This window comes from Leptinotarsa decemlineata, unplaced genomic scaffold, assembly GCF_025532065.1.
Source record: "Leptinotarsa decemlineata unplaced genomic scaffold, Ldec_3_MD MMD2_P_RNA_scaffold_9, whole genome shotgun sequence".
NCBI classification, from domain to species: Eukaryota; Metazoa; Arthropoda; class Insecta; order Coleoptera; family Chrysomelidae; genus Leptinotarsa; species Leptinotarsa decemlineata.
This window is the reverse complement of record NW_027412536.1, coordinates 2,981,025-3,000,278: the sequence shown is the minus strand read 5'-3', so window position 1 is coordinate 3,000,278 and position 19,254 is coordinate 2,981,025. Positions and strand designations below refer to the sequence as shown.

The window sequence follows — 19,254 nt, the reverse complement described above, 5'->3', positions numbered from 1 at the left end:
GACTCCGCAGTGGCTGTGGAAGGGATGAAAAGGGGGAGAACGAAGAATAAGAGGGTAGCGATGATTCAGAGAAAGATTGAGGAGAGGAGTGAAAGGGGAGCACGGACAGGCATTATATGGAGGAAAGGACTCAGCCGACAACATAGGCAATAGGCGCACGAGGAAGCCACAATGGGGTTGGAGAGAGAGAGAGAGAGTGTGTGTGACTTGGGTGGTGAGAAGGATAGGCAGTAAGAATGAAGAGCGCAAGAGAATAAAGGAATTCATCAAGGGCGACTGGCAAAGGGAATGGGAGAGCGGAAAGACTGGGCGACTGTTCTACAAGTTTTGGTTGACATTATAGGTCAACCAGCGGTTGTCTGACAGAAATATGGTCCGAGACTTGCCAGTCCTGGATTTTATTTGATATTTTGACTGTTGTATATTTGCCTTTTTCATCTGGACATTCCACTTTAACCGCAGTGAGGACTGAGGTGCAGAATTGTGCCATCGGAAAGACTCTGTAATTCCTAGGAACGTAAACAGACGTTCTAGGTTGCTGATTGCTTTTTAACTTGAAAATTTGACCAGTTAGGCTACTGAAACCAGTAACTTTAGTCTTTATTATCCAGGGCTCTTTGATTGAAGTTATTGTCCTCCCCCAATACATCAAGGTGGCGACATAGTGTTGCCGTTGCCGCCTTTTTGTGTTGGAGATTGCATTGTATTATTTTTATCTTTTTTCCAACTTTCTTGCTCATGAGACAGTTGTTGGATTTAAAGTTACTCTCAGAGATACATCTGCGCCTTTAGGCGACCAAGCACCCTCTCCTTTTCACCGAATGTCGTCTTGTAGGCGTTCTCCGGGATCAAGAGCGAGGCTTTGGTAAGCTTTGGGAGCTTATCCACACTGACGACCGCAAGGGATGCCTCCTTCCACGGCTCACTATTCATTGTGGCTTTCTTCAGCCACTCGATTTGAACGTGAGCGGTTTGCTGCTGCTGCTGGAGGCGGAGAAGATTATCTTGTCCAGCTCCTCCAGCAGTTGTTTTTTAATGAGACTTCCCCATTCTACGGTAACCCAACCGTATGGGTTAGTCTCATCACTGATGGCGACCTTGAGGTGTCTAATGGCGACCTCCACGAAGGTTTTGGAAGGTGCAGCGACGTTACTGTTGCTGCGCGGCTTCTTCAACCTTCTTGGGGTTCCCTCCGTGGAGGTGCTCACATGACGGCGTTTTCCTGAGGGGCATCCGGTTCCTTAGCTTTTTTCCAGGCGGAGCTCTTGGTGCCTGCCGCCTCACAGTTGGAGGTGGGTGGAAGAGGAGGAGAGTGCACTTATAGTTGCTGCCATTCCTGCCTCTTTCGCTCTCTTCCTTCTCATGGCCTTCGCGCCGCAAATGCGCTTACGTCTTGGCCTTTGTGTTGCGTCACGAGGTGATCTGCAATGCCCAGCCTTTCGGAGCGGTAGATTGGGGTGGATATTTCTGTTCATCCCCTTCCACCGCCGTAGATTGAGGTAAGCATTTCTGTCCAGCTTCGGGATTGGTTGTTTTTTTTTATTGTATTCATGTGTGTTCTCACATGTAACAAGGAAATAGTTGGTCATCTCTGGCAGAGCCCCGCATTACCATAGGGAGGCTGAAAATAATGAGGTTTTGCCCGGTTCCCCAAGGAGATCGTTCGTAACCGCATATCACCCTGCGGCCATTCAGTTGTCGGCACGATTCCTTACACCTTAACTTGGGTACGCTGGTCCACGGTGGCATGTTTCGTAGTGGATTTTGGAAAGTGTTTTAGATTCCCTCACCCTACTTATTTCTGCCACTGAGCAGGTGTTATGCGATCCCGTCCGTAAGGCTACATTGGCTTCCTGGATAGGGCCCCCAGTCCCCTGGCCGTTCCTCTATTCGCCACCTGGGGACGCCCACGATAGACAGCCCAACCCATGGGTTCAGGGATATTGTTATGGATATTATTGGCAATACGAGTATTTCTGATATGTGGACTGAATCTAGATAGATGAGAATTTTGAGGAAATCAAAGTGAAAGGTTTCATTTGGGAAATTCAATTTTTCAAAAATCGACGGAATTCATAACAATTTCATTGTTGCAGAATATCTTATTGAATAGGATAACACAGTTTTTTTGCATTCCGATTGGTGCAGTAATTTATCTGTTGAAACGACGATAGGTTAAACTCAGAGAAACTCCAAAATGGGTGTCCAAAGTAGCTTTTACTGAAAACAGGTTGAACTAGGATAGCAATCAAGCATTGTCAATATGCAACTAGTGAAGGTCTGCATTGAACTAAACAAGTATTTCTCTGAATTATTGATTTGAGCAACAGAATATTCTTATGAAATTACAAAGCTTCTGACGATGCTTCAAATTCAAAATTATGCGAAGTAGGTATCAATTTTCATTGACTGGAGAATTACAAGACAAAAGTCGAAATAATAGATCTTTAAACTACTAATTTCAAATGAAAAACAATACGTTGAAAATTTTCCTCAACTCCTCCACTTATTCAGACTGCATATTTGAAATTTCATGGAAAAAAGAGGGTTTTAATTGTTGAACTACTGAAGAGGAAATTGGAAATGAAACTTTTACTTTTTTTTCTACTCACAGATAATTTCCTGTGTTGAATTTTCGCGAATCTTTAGATTTGATGTTTTCAAAGCTGATTAATAGCAGTGAATCACAAGCGTTATTAATTACACTGCAATTCATTGATCTGAAATTGAAAGTTGAATATAATGACACTGTTTTTGTTTCCTATTTTACCTAGTATGTATAATTCAAACTCAGAAGCATGTTATGTTATAACATTACGTGTTAATATATTTTGGATATTACGTCCATTAGAGTTCAGGTTTCAAGGTCTTGGTAAATTGTTATAGTAGTGATTATGTAATTTGAGTTCATTCATTAGTTTGTTTCCGTCTGACGTAGTTAGTGAACATTCGAATCCACATTATTAATACATCAAGTGAATGTTCGAGATCCTTTGAAATTGAAAAACCAAATATTTTGGTTCAACAAGAAACACTTTGACACTTAAATTTGAACATTTGATTTATCGAATAATGTTCAAAATATGTGTTGTCCAATCTACGTATGATTTTTATGATTCAACTAAAAAATGTTTGCCCTTTCTTTACTTGTGTAAAGATGGGGAACATTTTTTTCAGATTACAAAAAGTGAAAATTGTCAAAAAAGGTCGATAAGAAACTATAGTTGTTTCAGTTGAATATTTGAAATATCTACCAGATGTTTTCGAGTAATTTTGAGTACACATTCATTGAAATCTGAAATATTTTTTCATCTGAAAATACTATTATAAAATTCACTGTACTTATGCATTGAAAAACTTTGGTCACTATAACTTTAGTGAAAAAAGACAATCACAAACTTTGAGTTTTCCATACAATAAAATAGTAATTGTTGGAAGCCCTGGTGAGAACAATCATCAATATTTTGTTGAACATAGCGATGAAATTGAGTAATTTTTTCCACCTACAGTCATAGCAAAATTACTACCGATAATCTATTTCAGAAAGAGTTGTTCAGGGTGTAATGTCCAGTTCTTGTACATTTTGTGAATGAATTCGAGTATTTATTCAAAAATAACAATTTTTTACTTTGGTAACTTATTTTAACTGGTTGGAATAAATTTCACAGATCATAACCTCATCAATAAACCATAATCATAAACATAGGTAGCGAATCGAAATGAGTCCATGTTTTCCTGAATTTTTCTAAATTAAAAAATATTCAACTGTCTTATAATGTCGAAATCAAGAATGGACTTTTCGTAAGTTGATTTATTATAATTATTATATACTTGGTGACAGGTGAGAGACCGAATCCGACTAACTTCAGCTTTAGTGGTGGATCCTCTATATCTTCAACATGGTTACTCAGATGCTACAATTGATTATAGACATTGGGGAGTTCCACTCAGTAGAAGATTTAGATCACTGAAATTATGGTTTGTGCTACGCAGTTATGGGCTGTCAGGACTGCAGAAATATATCAGAAACCATATCAGATTAGCTCAAAGATTTGAGGAGTTGGTACTCAAAGACAAAAGATTTGAAATTTGTAACGAAGTTAAGGTGAGTTATGAAAAATTGAATATGAATGAAATGAATGATTAAGTGGTTGTTCAGAATTGAGGTTGGAAAAATACCGTATTAATTTCAGTTAGCACTCGTTTGCTTCCGGTTGAAAGGCAGTGATAAACTAAATGAAAAACTTCTCAGCAATATTAACGCTTCAGGAAAACTGCACATGGTTCCATCGAATGTTAATGATAAATATGTTATAAGATTCTGTGTCGTAGCAGTTAATGCTGAAGAGGCAGACATCGGTAAGAATTGATCATTTCAGGAAAGTTAATCGAAAGTTAATACATTATTTTTCAAGATCATGCCTGGGAAGTTATAAGAGAATTTGCAGATGAATTATTGGAAGTCCAGATCACAGAGAAAGAACAGGTACTTTGAATATTATAATTACATGTTTCGGAGTTGATAGTTACTGAATTAAATTTAGCAAACATTCTTATCCACAATTCGAGTCCAATTCGTATGGCAGCAACCGTTTCAGCCTATTGAGTTGTGTCAGTATCTGACAAAGTAGGAAGGCTAATTTGAATTGACTGGTCGAATGCCACTTTCGACTAGAAAGTATTAGCTATATCAGTGTGATTTTCTGAGTAATAATAATAATAATAATAAATATGCTTTATTGTCCAAAGAAAAGCTCTTATTGACAAAGCTATGGTGAACATTTTGGGAAAGAAAAAACAGTCAAGTGCATGAAATCAGAATATGAGCTAGTAGATTGATAAAAATATCTAGAGTCCTACCATAAATATAAAAAATAAAGTCTTGTTTTCTGAAAAACATTGGTTATATACAATACAAATACAATATAAACAAATAAAAAAATTAAAATATCTATATGAATATATAGACATATATACATATATGTATATATATATATATATATATATATATATATATATATATATATATATATATATATATATATATATATATATATATATATATATATATATATATATATATAAACATAAATATAATTGAAAAAAAATAATGTATAGAAACAAATGTGTATAAAATATGATTGAAAGGTATCGTTATAAAATTCTTGCAAACTATAATAGGGCCTCTCGATAAGAAAATCCTTTGTAGATTTTCGAAATTCAGTACAGCTTACCAGGCATTCCAGGTAGTTAGGAAGATGATTATACATCTTGAGTACGCCAAAGCTTTTTTGAAAATATCGACTTCACAAAAAATATTTGATTTTGTGAACATACTTATTCACTGCCAAAGTTCCAAAGTATTTTTTTAGCTATGATCATATTAAGTTTTACAAAGCTAGTGAATAGCGAATTTTCATTTGATAAAGAAAACTATTAATAATATTGTTAAGTGGCAAATTCAAAAATATCATCAAGAGGAATGTATTTACAATATCGCTATAGATTTTCAGAAAAAAATACCAAAAAAGTTTTTCTTTCTTGCCTTCTCACACTGGCCTCTTAAGTCGACCCTATTTCGCAACCCTTCCTATATAGTAACCCTACCTCAACCATATAGATAACGAACCTATTACACCAAGGAGCCACCTTTCTGACTTCTCAGCTACTCACTCCATAAATTGAGAAAGCGTCAACTTGATTTTTTATACTTAGTAACATTAATAGACGGGAGATTACAGCAGCAGTCTTTTGCGATTTCTCTGAAGCATTTGACGAAATTCTGCTCAGGAAACTTTATCTTTATGGTATTGAGGGTATTATTCATAAATGGTTTGTATCTTTTTTATCGGGTAGTAGTCAAAGGATTAAATATACAACAGTATCTGATGTTTCAGACATATCTAACAGAGTACCACAAGGATCAGTACTGGGACCTGCCGACGACACTACAATATTATGGAGCAATACCAACACAAATGATCTATATAATGCCATTTGCTTTGATATTTCCAAACTTTCAGATTGGTGTAAGGCAAATTTATTAGCTTTCAATGTCATAAAAACTAAATTTTCATCCTTTGATTGCATTCTTGATAATATTCCTCTAGCTTCGAATTCGAATGTGGTGGAGAACACATCATGCAACAAATTTCTTGAGTTATTAATTGATAATAAATTGAAATTTGAGGACCACATACTATCTCTTAACAAAAAACTTTCATCTGGATGTTATGCTGTGAAAATAAGTTCTAACAAACTAGGACTAACTGCAGCTAAAACTCTCTATTATTCATCAGTAGAATCACATCTAAGATATGGGATCCCTTTCTGGGGGCTAAGTAATCAAACTCGACTCGAGTCGATTTTCATTCTGCAGAAAAGGTCATTAAGATTTCTCTGTAGAGCCAGGCGGCGAGATTCTTGTAGGCCTTTGTTTGTAGCAAACACAATTTTATCACTATATGTTCCACTCATTTTAGAAACAGTTTGTTTAGTGCATAAACATAGAACAGAACTTTTGATTATTGCTACTTAGGGGAACAAATCTGCACACAACCATGTTGATACAAAATTCGACGATGAACTTTATAGTGTATGTTCAAACTTTACTTATTTGTAGGTGTTTTTATATTCACATTTTATATTTATATACTTATATTTATATTTATTTTCTATTAGCTTTGCCCACAAGATTTATTCTTAATGGCCATAAAGTATATTATTATTATTATTATCAATAACTCAAGCATATCGCGCTATTACCGGAACAACATTGATCAACGTTCGTGCAGAATTTGAAAATAATTTGTATTATCGTTCACAAAACAACCGAAATTACTTTGAACATTCACCTTATTGTCATTTTCAACAACTTTTTAGTTGAATAAAACTTCATTTAGTTTTCTTTTCAAGGTAATATTCGACAATTACTGATACACCCTGTAGAATTATTATGTATATCATTGTATACCATTTTTTCTAGTCTTTTCAATGATGTGTCACAAGTAGGGGTTTATATTCAATTTATTTTAGTTGGGGTAGGTGAGGCCTGGGGATTGATGGGGGCGATTTACGAGTATTTTTTCTGGTCATTTTATTTCCCCCTTTCTATTCTAAAAACAGTCTTGTAATTTTTTTGATATATATATATATATATATATATATATATATATATATATATATATATATATATATATATATATATATATATAAATATATATATATATATATATATATATATATACAGGGTGTTTCAGAATTCGACGGACAAACTTATACCACGTCATTCCTCTTGCAAAATGATGAAAAATGAGGTAGAACATGTGTGTCCGGAAATGAGCCGTTTCAGAAATACAGGGCGTTGAAGACCCTTTTCGTCGTAGCTCCCGGACTAAAAGGAATAAATTAATGAAACTCAGCAAATCGATTACGAGCTAGAATTTGCTTCCTCCAGTGGTATGTTTGCTTCAGTATCAGTAGCCAGTGGCGTTCCAGCGGGGTAATAGCTTATATTTCCCCCCTTATTTTTTACGCCACTGACTTTGTATCCACAACCGTCTTTTTTTTGAAATCCTTGATCAATTTTACGTAAAAACCAAATAAACATTCACTATGAAAAAACCAGTAGTTTTCGAGAAAAATTGAGTTGAACTGATACGTGCATTCTTATATGGGAATAATCGATTAAAATAATCGAAATTCCAAAACCAAAATTATTTGCAACTCTTTTATGATTTTACCATTAATTTAGCGCTTGCAAGTGATGGTAATTATTGTGGGTTTTCTATCATCGTACCAATTTTTGTTATGTTTAGCATATTGTAATGACAAATCATAACTCTTGAGGCTTATTTTCGTGCTTGTCAATAGATTTCATTGTTGAAATGTTTTCATTGTTCTCAGATCTTCGAGTGACTTTGTGATCTGAAAAAAAGTGACCCCAAATAAAATTTGCGATCATTCGGAATCTCGACTGAGTTAGGCTCCAATAATCCTAAAATAACACCATTATTCTGGATTTTGGGAGAATTATTTTTTGTTCACAATTATCCTGTCTTTCCCATTCGTGAAATCACACTTCTCTTTGTAGAATCGTAAATATCTTGAAGAATATTCATTAATAAGAAAATGAAAAACATTCTCAAAGTATACAGTGTTTTCAAATTTTCACAGATGAAGCCGAAAAACAAAATTTTACCAGTAGACACTAATTATACGCCTGAAAAAAAGAAATGTATTTGGAAGAAGTCAATTTATTTGAATAACCATCTGATAAGATCTTCGCTAACAGCTAATTACATAACTCTTAGTTGGATGTCGGTACTCATAATTCATCTTTGAGTAGAAATATCATGTTCAAAATATACCTTCTCTACACATATTTTAGATAATGTGATAAGAAACAATACTGTTGAAATTCTAGAACAGTGAGTCATAAACACGAATTTCTTTTTGAAATTTACATTGAAAATTCAAATGTGCTTTTGAATAATAATGAGAACATCTGATGAATAATCAATAGGGTAATTGTTCGAAATTTTTTCCGTCAACACTTATACACGATCTGCAACGGCGTAACATAGAAAATCGCACTTTTTCAAATGATTCTAAATTTTCGGCAATCGTTATCGATGCAGCTTGAATGCGGGCGACTAATTCTTCTTGGCTTTTTGGTTCTGTTTCATAAACCAGTGACTTCATATGACCCCAAAGAAAATAGTCAACAGGATTCAAATCTGGTGATCTGGCAGGCCATTTGTGGGGTCCACCTCGACCAATCCAATTGTCACCGAATTTCCGATTTAGGTAGTCTCTAGCAGCTAACGAAAAATGAACAGAAGCACCGTCGTGCTGAAACCACATTCCATTCCGGATATTCAGAGGAACATCTTCTAACAATTCAGGCAATACTTCTCCCAAGAAAGTGCTATAATTGTCCCCATTCAAATTATCTGGACATTCAATGAAAATTTTGTTTGATGGCCATGAGGATGAATAGCAAAAGGATTTTCCTCGGCCCAAATATGGCTATTGCGAGAATTGAAAATACCTTCCCTTGTGAATTTTGCCTCATCAGTGTATAACACTTGCTTGATAAATTCCGGATTCCGGATAAATTCCATCGAGAAAATTCAATTCGATCTGGATAGTCCTCTGGTTTCAGTGCCTGAACTTTTCTCAGTCGATATGGGTATAACTGCTGTTCATGCAAAGTCCTCCAAACAGATGATGAAGACACATGCAGCACTCTAGCTATAGATGTACTACTTTCAGACGGATGTTCAGCAGCATAGTTCAATATCTCCTCTTCTGTGATATAATTTCTTACAGTTCTCTGTATACCTGCATTCCTTCTGGTAATTAAAAAACTTCCTGTTTTCCTGAGTCTTCTGTCCACGTTTTCGAACGTTTTCCAATTAGGAATTCTATTTTTTCCAGGAAAATTTTCACGATACATTCTTTGTGCCAACCTTCCATTTTGTCCCGATTTTCCATAAATAAGGTGCATGTCCGCTAACTCTTCGAATGTAAAATTCATTTTTATTATACAAAATACACAATCAAACACTTTCTGACAGCTACGTTAACTTGGAAGTGTCATACGAATCTCATTTCATTTCCACAGCCCTCTAACAAATTTATTGTTGTCAATGAATAAAGTAATCCTCATTGCTTAGGTGGATCAAAGATTGTTATAAGTCACGTGAATGTCTTCTGAAACTATTCAACCAGTGGCTGAAGAACTCGAGAATATCGGTACAGTTATCTAAGAAAACTATAATAGATATGCCCAGGAAACATTGTAGATGGCTAAGGTTGAAACAAGTAATGGTATTTTGGTTAATCGGATTTTTACCCAGTGAGAGAAGATAATTCGATAAAACATTCTGAGTTCAGTTTTGCCAACTATTCGTAATTGTCTTTGAAAATCGTTTGGATGGAACATTTTATTAAAAAATAAATCTCGAGGTAAAGCCATTCAGTAGGTCTGCGGGCTCACAACATATCTGCAAAAAAAGTTGGTAAAATGGTAGAAAATCCGCAATATGTTGCCGAAGTGAATAATTTTTCAAGCACACAATGAATGGTAGAATGATGAAAGAGTTCAAATAATTTCGGTTTTGGAATTTCGATTATTTTACTCGATTATTAATATTCCCATATGAGAATGCACCTATCAGTTCAACTCAATTTTTCTCGAAAACTACTGGTTTTTTTCATAGTGAATGTTTATTTGGTTTTTACGTAAAATTGATCAAGGAATTCAAAAAAAAGACGGTTGTGGATATAAAGTCAGTGGCGTAAAAAATAAGGGGGGAAATATAAGCTATTACCCCGCTGGAACGCCACTGGCTACTGATACTGAAGCAAACATACTACTGGAGGAAGCACATTCTAGCTCGTAATCGATTTGCTGAGTTTCATTAATTTATTCCTTTTAGTCCGGGAGCTACGACGAAAAGGGTCTTTTTATTTTGCAACTTCAACGCCCTGTATTTCTGAAACGGCTCATTTCCGGACACACATGTCCTACCTCATTTTTTATCATTTTGCAAGAGGAATGACGTGGTATAAGTTTGTCCGTCGAATTCTGAAACACCCTGTATATAGCATATTGTAAGTTTTTAAATTGTAGTATGATGGATAACCTCTCAAACTCAAGTACAATCTAATCCATACAGAATGAAACAGAAATTAGCTTCTTTGTGATAATAATATAGTTTCCTAACTCTCCCAAAACTATACATAATTACTTTTCCTGCAGAAGTGATTTTCGAATACTGCGAACCTTTCTATAAATTTCTTTTTCATTTTGTCTTCTCACTAAGCCATCAAACCTTCTTCCCTGTCCTCTGCTCTTTTTTTATCGAGTTCATCGCAACTCTCAGTATACAATAAATTAGATTCACCGTGTTTTGAACTTCATAATTTAGTAAGGTTATAGATTTAAATTTCTCCTGATTGAAAGCTGCACGAATTGATGTAGGGACTGGATATCTCATTGATTCGAAAATAAGTACTTCCGACAGAGCTCCGGCTTTTATTCAATAAACAATCAAAAATTTACAGATCTAAACTTTCTATAAGTAATTTATAATTGATAACAGAAGTAACTACTTCATTTTCATCAACAAGTAATTGGGAAAACCAGATTCTGAGAACTCCAACAGCAACATGAGAAGGCAAGAAAGAAAAACTTTTTGGTATTTTTTTTTTTGAAAATCTATAGCGATATTGTAAATACATTCGTTTCGATGATATTTACGAGTTTGCCATAAAAATTATTCACTTGACAATATTATCAATAGTTTTCGTTATCAAATGAGAATACGCAATTCACTAGCTTTATAAAACTTAATATGATCAAATATTTTTTGTGAAGGGAAATAACATAACGATAATTTGAGAAATTTGGTATTTCATGATTTTTCTAGAACCACTATAGTTGCGATTAAATCAAATAAGCGAATGAATGTCATTACGTACTGTCATCGATGACATGACTATATTTAACTCATTCTTGACATAAGGTCGAATGAATTTAGAGCTTTATCTCGTACTGTTATCCAAATTGGTGCTGAAGAGTCCTCTTGCGTATGCTATATTGTGTAGCAATCCTGTGAATGATATCGGATTCAATTTTTTGATGAATGTTCACATTCGAAAGTATTCTTTCTTTCGTGTTATCTAATGTTTATTCGAGATTAGTTGTTTCGAGAGGGGTGAGGGGTTTTCTCTTTCAGTTTGTGTCTGAAAGTTATTTTTTGCACATTTTGAAATTGATTGATGACGACGGAGAAGTAAAAAGCCAAAATATTTCTTTCTCTAAAATTGATCTTCCCTAAAAATATACCTCTTTTAATTTTAAGAGATATTTGTTTTTGTTGTTGTTCATGAGGGCCGACAATTTGAACATTATTTATTGATAAATGAGTTGAAATATATATAAAGTGAAATATCAATCATATACAAACTAGAAACCTGAAATGAGAAATTAAATAATGTGGATGTATGATGAAAAAATGAAAAATAACGAAAAAAAAATGTCAAACCAAGTGTTAGGGTTTTAACCCCTATAATTTCTAACACCAAGTGAGTCCAAACTAAGACTATTTTTTACTTGATTGGAAGTTTTCATATGTTGCATATCTCTACCAGCCTACTCGAATGCGTTATTGGTCGAAGTGTAGTAGTCAGCTTTTTTGTACTTTATCTCAAACCAGTATTCCTCCCTGTGGATGATTTCTGCTTTGTACCACTTAATGTTATATTGAGATTCCAAACATGTTCTGCTGTTCAAAATTTGCTGGTTTATTCTCTTGTGCTCACCACACCTGGCGTACAAATAATTAAGTTTTTCATTGTGGTGATTAAAAGATTCGAAAACTCTTTTGAATTTGTTGATGATATGAAAGTCTACCAATATGATGGAAATATCAAAATGTGGTTGAGAGTCAGTCAATATTTACACAAAAAATTATATTAGAATATTTTCAATGTGTATAGTTTGATGAGAACTGAATATTATCGAAATTTCAGAAATCATCATTCTATAAAAAGTGAAACTCTAACTTTGGAAATTCAAAAATCAGGTGGTACAAAGAGTTCAATGTACTATTTAACATTACATCAGCTTATTCTGAAGCTCAAAAAAAGTTGTGATGACAATGTGCATACAGTTTTCGAATATCTATCCAAAAGTAAAATAGTAAAAAACGGAATCGTTCATTTTGTTCATAGGAAGAACAAACATGTATTATTCAGTTTCATAGTAACATGCCCCAAAATTTGCAATTCTAGCTTTGAACTTCGTCTGTGACTATAACAGTTTCCAAAATGTACCTATTTCACTCAATATAGTTTGGTTTATTCTGAATACATTGTGAATTCTGTAGCCCGTTAATGCGATAACTTCAATAAACAGCACATATTTTAGATCAATAATAACTAGTGTGAACAAAATAGTATGAATCAGGGATAGTTCAGAAATTATGAACGAATAATATCCATCTTGTAAGTTGGCAAGTGACATTTTTAAATTCACACGTTTTTATTATGTAATGTTGAACCTGTTTGTTTGAACTTCCTCATTTGAATGATCTAATATTTTTCCCAAAATGACTTTGATTAAATATTTTTTTGCTTGCTCGAAAAACGTCCTATTGATAAAATAAACGGTTGCCATTAATCACTATAAAAAATTGAATATGATAAACAATGAAGTCAGCAGGTTTATTTATGATGTATAAATCATCAAAAATATTTTTAGCAGCAAGCTTCAACATAGAGAAAAATATTGAGTTGTCAGAGTGCATTTCCATCATTAAAAAACAATTGAATAACAATTGTCTCCAACAGTAAATGGATTTTTTCAGCTGTTCACAATTGAGTGAATTTTTTGTTAAAAATTGAAGAGATAGTCATCTTCTTTCTTTTGGAGTAAAATATCATATTTTCTACCATCACAAATCAATTCTGTTTTGAAAAATCACTATGCAAAATTCTTAAAACAATTGTATAGATGAAAATCCATATTGGCAATAAATAACTGATACAATTTATTTCGAATTTTCCACTGTAAGAGTTTTACAAAAACTGCGACACGTGTTTCGCTTTGAGCTTACTCAATGGAGAACATTTCCGCGTTTTACTATACAAAGCATGTTTTTATCAAACACGTCTGATGAAGATATTGTATAGCGAAACTTATGTCCCGGTTTTTGTGAAACTCTGATAGTCAAGTCTTGCAATAAATTGTAATAGTTATTGTTAAGAATGATCGTTTTTTACTGTTTCAAGTGTTCAAGAGTGTTCCTTCATTAGGGGATATAAAAAAGAAAAACTTCAAAAAACATAACTGTCCAGATGATTCACATTCATTCATTACAATCAATAATAAAAGAATTTCCTTGGCTTTCCTTGCGAACACTCCGGTACGAGGAATAACTATATATCATGACAAATTGGAGGAAACTAGGAAAAAGTTGAAGATAGGGCAGGTCAGTCGAGAAAAACAGCAAAGATAATAAGATGGAAAATTCAGGAATTTTTCAAGCTTAAGAGCAAATAGGCAGAATGCAGGATGTTAACAGATTTGAAATGGTTTTCGAAAGAGGAAAACCACGTATTTTGCAATACTTTTGGAGATGGTTAGAGAACTGAGACGTCCTAAACACAGTCAAAGAAGGTAAAGGAAATAACTGCCCAAATAATTCAGTGAAAAAAGTGGTTCCAGAGTTTGGAGAGAAAATTCAGACACCTTAGGAAATTGTTGCAAACCAGAACGAGCTTCTAGCTCTTCAACAGCGAAGTAATCAGAAGCCGCTCACCTTTGATTAGGAGACGTGGTGTGTTTATCGTAAACAGTTCTACTATTGGTTTGAACAGAAAAAATGCAACGGCACTTATATTGGCACTCTGATAAGAGACTGTAGGAATTTCAGCAAATATTCATGTTGACGAGCAAATACTGTAGTCAGCACCTTGAACAAGTCCGTAGATGCCTTCTAAAACTTCATCCACTAGATCACTGTTTAGGAATCACTTTCGAAAAACATGTGAATTTCACCATATATTGAAAAATGCATATACACACTCGAATTTGAAGCATCTAAAGATGATTAAGAATTATAGTCATTATCTCTGCAATCGCAGAGGAATTTAAGAAATATTTGGCGAAGGCGGTTGGAATTGCCCAACTGTGGCGAAAGGGTACCTGTCAACGACTTGATAATTCTAATACTTACTATGAAATTTTCACTACGAAAGGTTTCCAAACCTACGACATGTGTTTTGCTATACACTGAACTATGATAGTAAGTTTTCATATAAATTTTCATTAGTATCGGCCAGTTCCATTTAATGTTGTCAAATTATTATCAATATAGAGTATCTCTAGAAGTATTCTCGAATCGAGGCAAGAAGTTGGAATCCGATTAAGTAATGAAGATGACAGCTTCCCTTATGAAGACACCATCTGTAGGATCGACCAGAGGACTCAATCCAAGAATATCATAAGTAAATGAGGTTCCAAAAGGCGGTTCGTTGCAGAACTGACCTTCGATATCGAACATCTACGAGATACGCCCTCTGTTTTGACTGCAAGGTAGCTGGATGAAACCAGAGCCCAAAGACAAAGTATTCGTGATCCAGTACCAGACAGTGCTAGGCTGAACCACGAATGCATCACTCGACTGTCCTTGATGGACAGAAAAAGATGATAAGGTTATTGAAAATAAAGAAAACCATATCGAACCATTTCACTCTCAATAAAAAAAGCAATAAGAGTAGGATAATTTGCTGTAACTCTTTTTGTTGACATAAGCGAGCTCTCAACACAAGAATGAAGGCTGTATATACCCATTCAGTGTTTCTGATACTTGTTGATTTCATGTTTGACAAAATAATTGATGGGGAAGTTGTTGAATGTCACTCGGAGAATCTGATGGAAACATTATCAATTGAATGGTGGGATGGAAATGAGGTTCATGATATTAGCAAACTTCAAGGAAAATGATGAAAAGTAGTTCAATCAACCCCAATGGTGAACATGTTCTGAACGATCTGTTATATACTATTCACATTTCACCTCGAAGGTCGTTCACACATATATACTGATGTCTTACATGACCTACCACCTCGAAACGAATGAAGAATGAAGAATCCGATATTTTCGAAACAAGGTTGTGGAAAATGTCAACCTCAAAACATGGCATGAAATGATGTAGAATCGTCAAATATAAAGTTATAAAGAAAATGCGATCGGACTGTTTTGTGCGGTTATTTGTCAAGTATTATATATTCTAACAAATAGTGTTCAAACACGATTTAAATAATTGAAAAACCATGTGTTTTGTGAAATATTCGTATTAATTTATGCGAAAGTGAAATTGAACTTTTCATTTATTGTACTGAGTGAAACATCCACAGAAAATTCAATCATATTGATAAAGACGTTGATTTCATGGTGATGGGTAATACTTTTATCTGGTATAGCATATACTACAATTACAAGAGTTTTAATAAAATTATTCACACCCGTATGCGAAATATAGTTTGAATATTGAATTGAATAAGATCTTATTGACTAGTTTAGTTAGAGCTAATTCAAAATGGATTTCATGATGACTTCATCGCTCCAAAATAGCATTAACATAATTAATATAATTATACCAAGTTACAGTTACATATGGTTTCTCCTTAATTTTTATATGATGGAAATGGCCGATACTTGATGAAAATTCGAAACGTATTTGAAAAACACTTCATTGTGAGATTTTTACTGAACAGTTTTACAACAACGGGCTTTTCTGAATACGCCCGAAGAAGTCATTGTATGGCGAAACACGAGTTGCGTTTTTGTAAAACTGTTTAGTGAAAATCTCATAATGAAGTGTTTTTTAAATCCATAATTTTTGTTATTATCAGACGTGTAATAGAAACTGTTGGTGATTTAATAAAATCAATCGAAAAATAATCCATCAATTGCACGAATGACCTAGTAACCCTGAGTTTGTTTTTTAATGTTATCAGCCATATAACTAGTTGAATGTAGGATATTCGAAATTCCATTGTCTGAAATTATGGATGAGAAAATGAGGATAGGATGTGAAGAAACTATAGGACCAAATTATTCGTTACGTAATAATTTGCTACTTACGAACCAGATTATTTATCAAAGATACAAATCTAGCTCTGAATAGGCTAATAAACGAATGTAAGTAAAGAGGAGTACCTTAAAAATAATTCTGACCCTATTTGCTATGTCACATATGTCAGGAGAGACGTGAATATTTTAAAGAACCCAGTAGACTTCCAGGACAAAATTGTTGGTGGAGATTATTTAATTGGATTCATGAACGGAAATATTTTGTATGTGAAAATTTTTTTTTTTGATATATGAACACAAATATCTTATTTGCCAAATTTGTTTTAGGAATTGCATGATAAGGTATTTGAACTATTGGAAAGGAAGAAAAAGGAAACCCTGGCACACAAACGCAGTTTTTTCGTGAGAATGGTCAGCGATCCCAAAATTTACAATCCATCCATTGCAAAGTCTATGCCGTCCACCAGGAGACATCTCACCGAACAGGCTGACTCTCCCAGTTCACCCGATGGAAACATTACAGTTCAACCCCCTTTGTAAGTGTTTTTCTTGAACTGAACACGTTTTCACTAGTTTGGTGTTTCTAAGAAAGTCCCTGGTTTTAGAACTATACGAGTTGTGTAGAATGTAATACGGATCTCTATTTTTGTCGGTGGCAAAAAAATGTGAAAATCACCCCCCAATTATCATCTCAACTGAAAAGAATCGTTATCAATTCACTCAATCCATAAACTTTTTATAAGTTTTAGAACTTTGACTAGTTTTGAGTGTTTAGTTTTGAACAAAAATTGAGTTTCAATCGAAAAGAGAATTTGTGTTGAATTTCGAAAATTTTCTGTTCTCCAAAATAACTCAAAACCTGCCAAATAATGTCAATATGCAAACTATTGCTATGAAATGCATTCATCAAAGATACCATCGATATTTGTGTTTTTGAAGAAAAAGTCACCTTCTTAAATAATATCACAATGGACGGAAATAACAACGAATATTTAAATGTTTGTGTCTACAGTTTCTTTTGACATTTGAATTATTAAACCTAGATGTCACCTACTGCGTAATTCTCCCGAATAAATAGAATGATATCGAATAATTATTTACATATAGTAAAGTCACGACAAACAAAAATCAACAGATAACGAGAGTGGAAGCAGAAGCAGGTCAGATGTCAATCCTGTTGAAGTGCCCCAGTACCCGAATGCAACAAATTATAAAAGGATAGGAACGATTGAAATTCAAAATAAAAGTGACGTCAGAAGGGCTCAGCATCGGCGTATTGCCTAGTGTGAATATTTGTTATGGATGTTTCTGCGAAAAAATTCATGAAGGAAAAATTGGTTTGAAAATATAACATTATATTGGAAAAATACTATTGACTGCGCCAAAAAAAACTTTTATGGAATTGCGCCGGATAAGTAGACTTGTTATGTCAACTTGTTATGTCAACTCAATCAATATCACCAAGAATTTTGAAGGCCTCATTCATCATTGAAAATCAATTTCCAAAAAATTGTCCCATATAGTCGTGAAAAAAATTGTTAAATGTTAGTTCGATAACATAGATGATGACACACTGGTAATCTTTATTTGTTTGATTTTTTAGAGGTTCTGTATTGATAGAGAAGAGTGAAATACAAGTTGATTTGTGGAATATTCTACGTTCGAAAGTAGGTTTTTGGAATTTTCCGAATTACTTCCTAGTTATAAATGAAAGTTTCAATTGTTGATTCGATTTTTTCTGTAATTAACATCCAAAATTCCCACGGTAAATCCCCTTTAATATAGTAGATGTGAATTATTTGCGAAAAACCACATTTCACAATGACTTTGCACATTTGTATTTTTAGGTATGTTGTGTCCGTTTAGCTACTTTCTATTTTACCTATTGAGTTTCATTTATCTAATTTACGTGTCTTGAAGTTTCTCAGAAACGTAATTCGTTAGGCAAATATTGAATAATTATCTGGTGACGTTTTCAAAGTCATTGTAGTTAATCATTTGCTATGCGCTGTTAAAATATTTCAATATCCTTTTCACACTTGCCACGACTGGCAATCTTTCAGAGTCAACATTCATAAAAGATAATAATTATAGATAAAAAGGAATGGCGATATTTTAGGAATTTTGTGATAATCGTTTACAATTTGAATATTGTCAGTTTTGAAGAATCGGCAGAATAGATTCTTTGTAGATAAAATATGGACAAACATTTTTTTCAAATATCACATTGATCCATTTTTATTACCAAAAATTAAAAAAAACAATGTTTTGTACTTCATTGCCCGATGAATATCAAATATAGACAATTTATGTGATGGAATTGGCAGACACTTGATGAAAATCCTTAACGTATTTAACGTGTTCCTCTTTCAAAATCGTGGATTGAGTTTTCTGTCGATCCCATATTGTAGGTAAAAAATTCGTAAGGGAAGTTGTCCTTCCTAATTACTACCAAGGCAGCTACAGTGTTAGCGAAACGCGTCTAGAAATAAAAATGTTTGTGAAAATTGTTTGATTATTATCATGGATAGTGTTGAATACTATTGATTGCTTTCAATGTGAGATATATTTTGGACTCGATTCAATTATATTTTCAATACTGATTTTATAGATGATTTTTACACTCAGTTGTGGTGTCCTAG

At 33.8% G+C, this 19,254-nt stretch overlaps 1 protein-coding gene across 3 annotated transcripts in view; it reads left to right on the top strand.

The window, feature by feature from the left end:
* Tdc2 (tyrosine decarboxylase 2) overlaps positions 1–19,254 on the top strand; it is a 79,820-nt gene that overhangs the window by 40,781 nt on the left and 19,785 nt on the right. For all 3 annotated transcript variants that reach the window (XM_074170432.1, XM_074170433.1, XM_074170434.1), the window contains exons 7-10: positions 3,842–4,105; positions 4,194–4,359; positions 4,416–4,486; positions 16,940–17,148. In XM_074170432.1, coding sequence (XP_074026533.1) covers positions 3,842–4,105; positions 4,194–4,359; positions 4,416–4,486; positions 16,940–17,148 — 710 coding nt within the window. The remainder of the gene's footprint in view (positions 1–3,841; positions 4,106–4,193; positions 4,360–4,415; positions 4,487–16,939; positions 17,149–19,254) is intronic.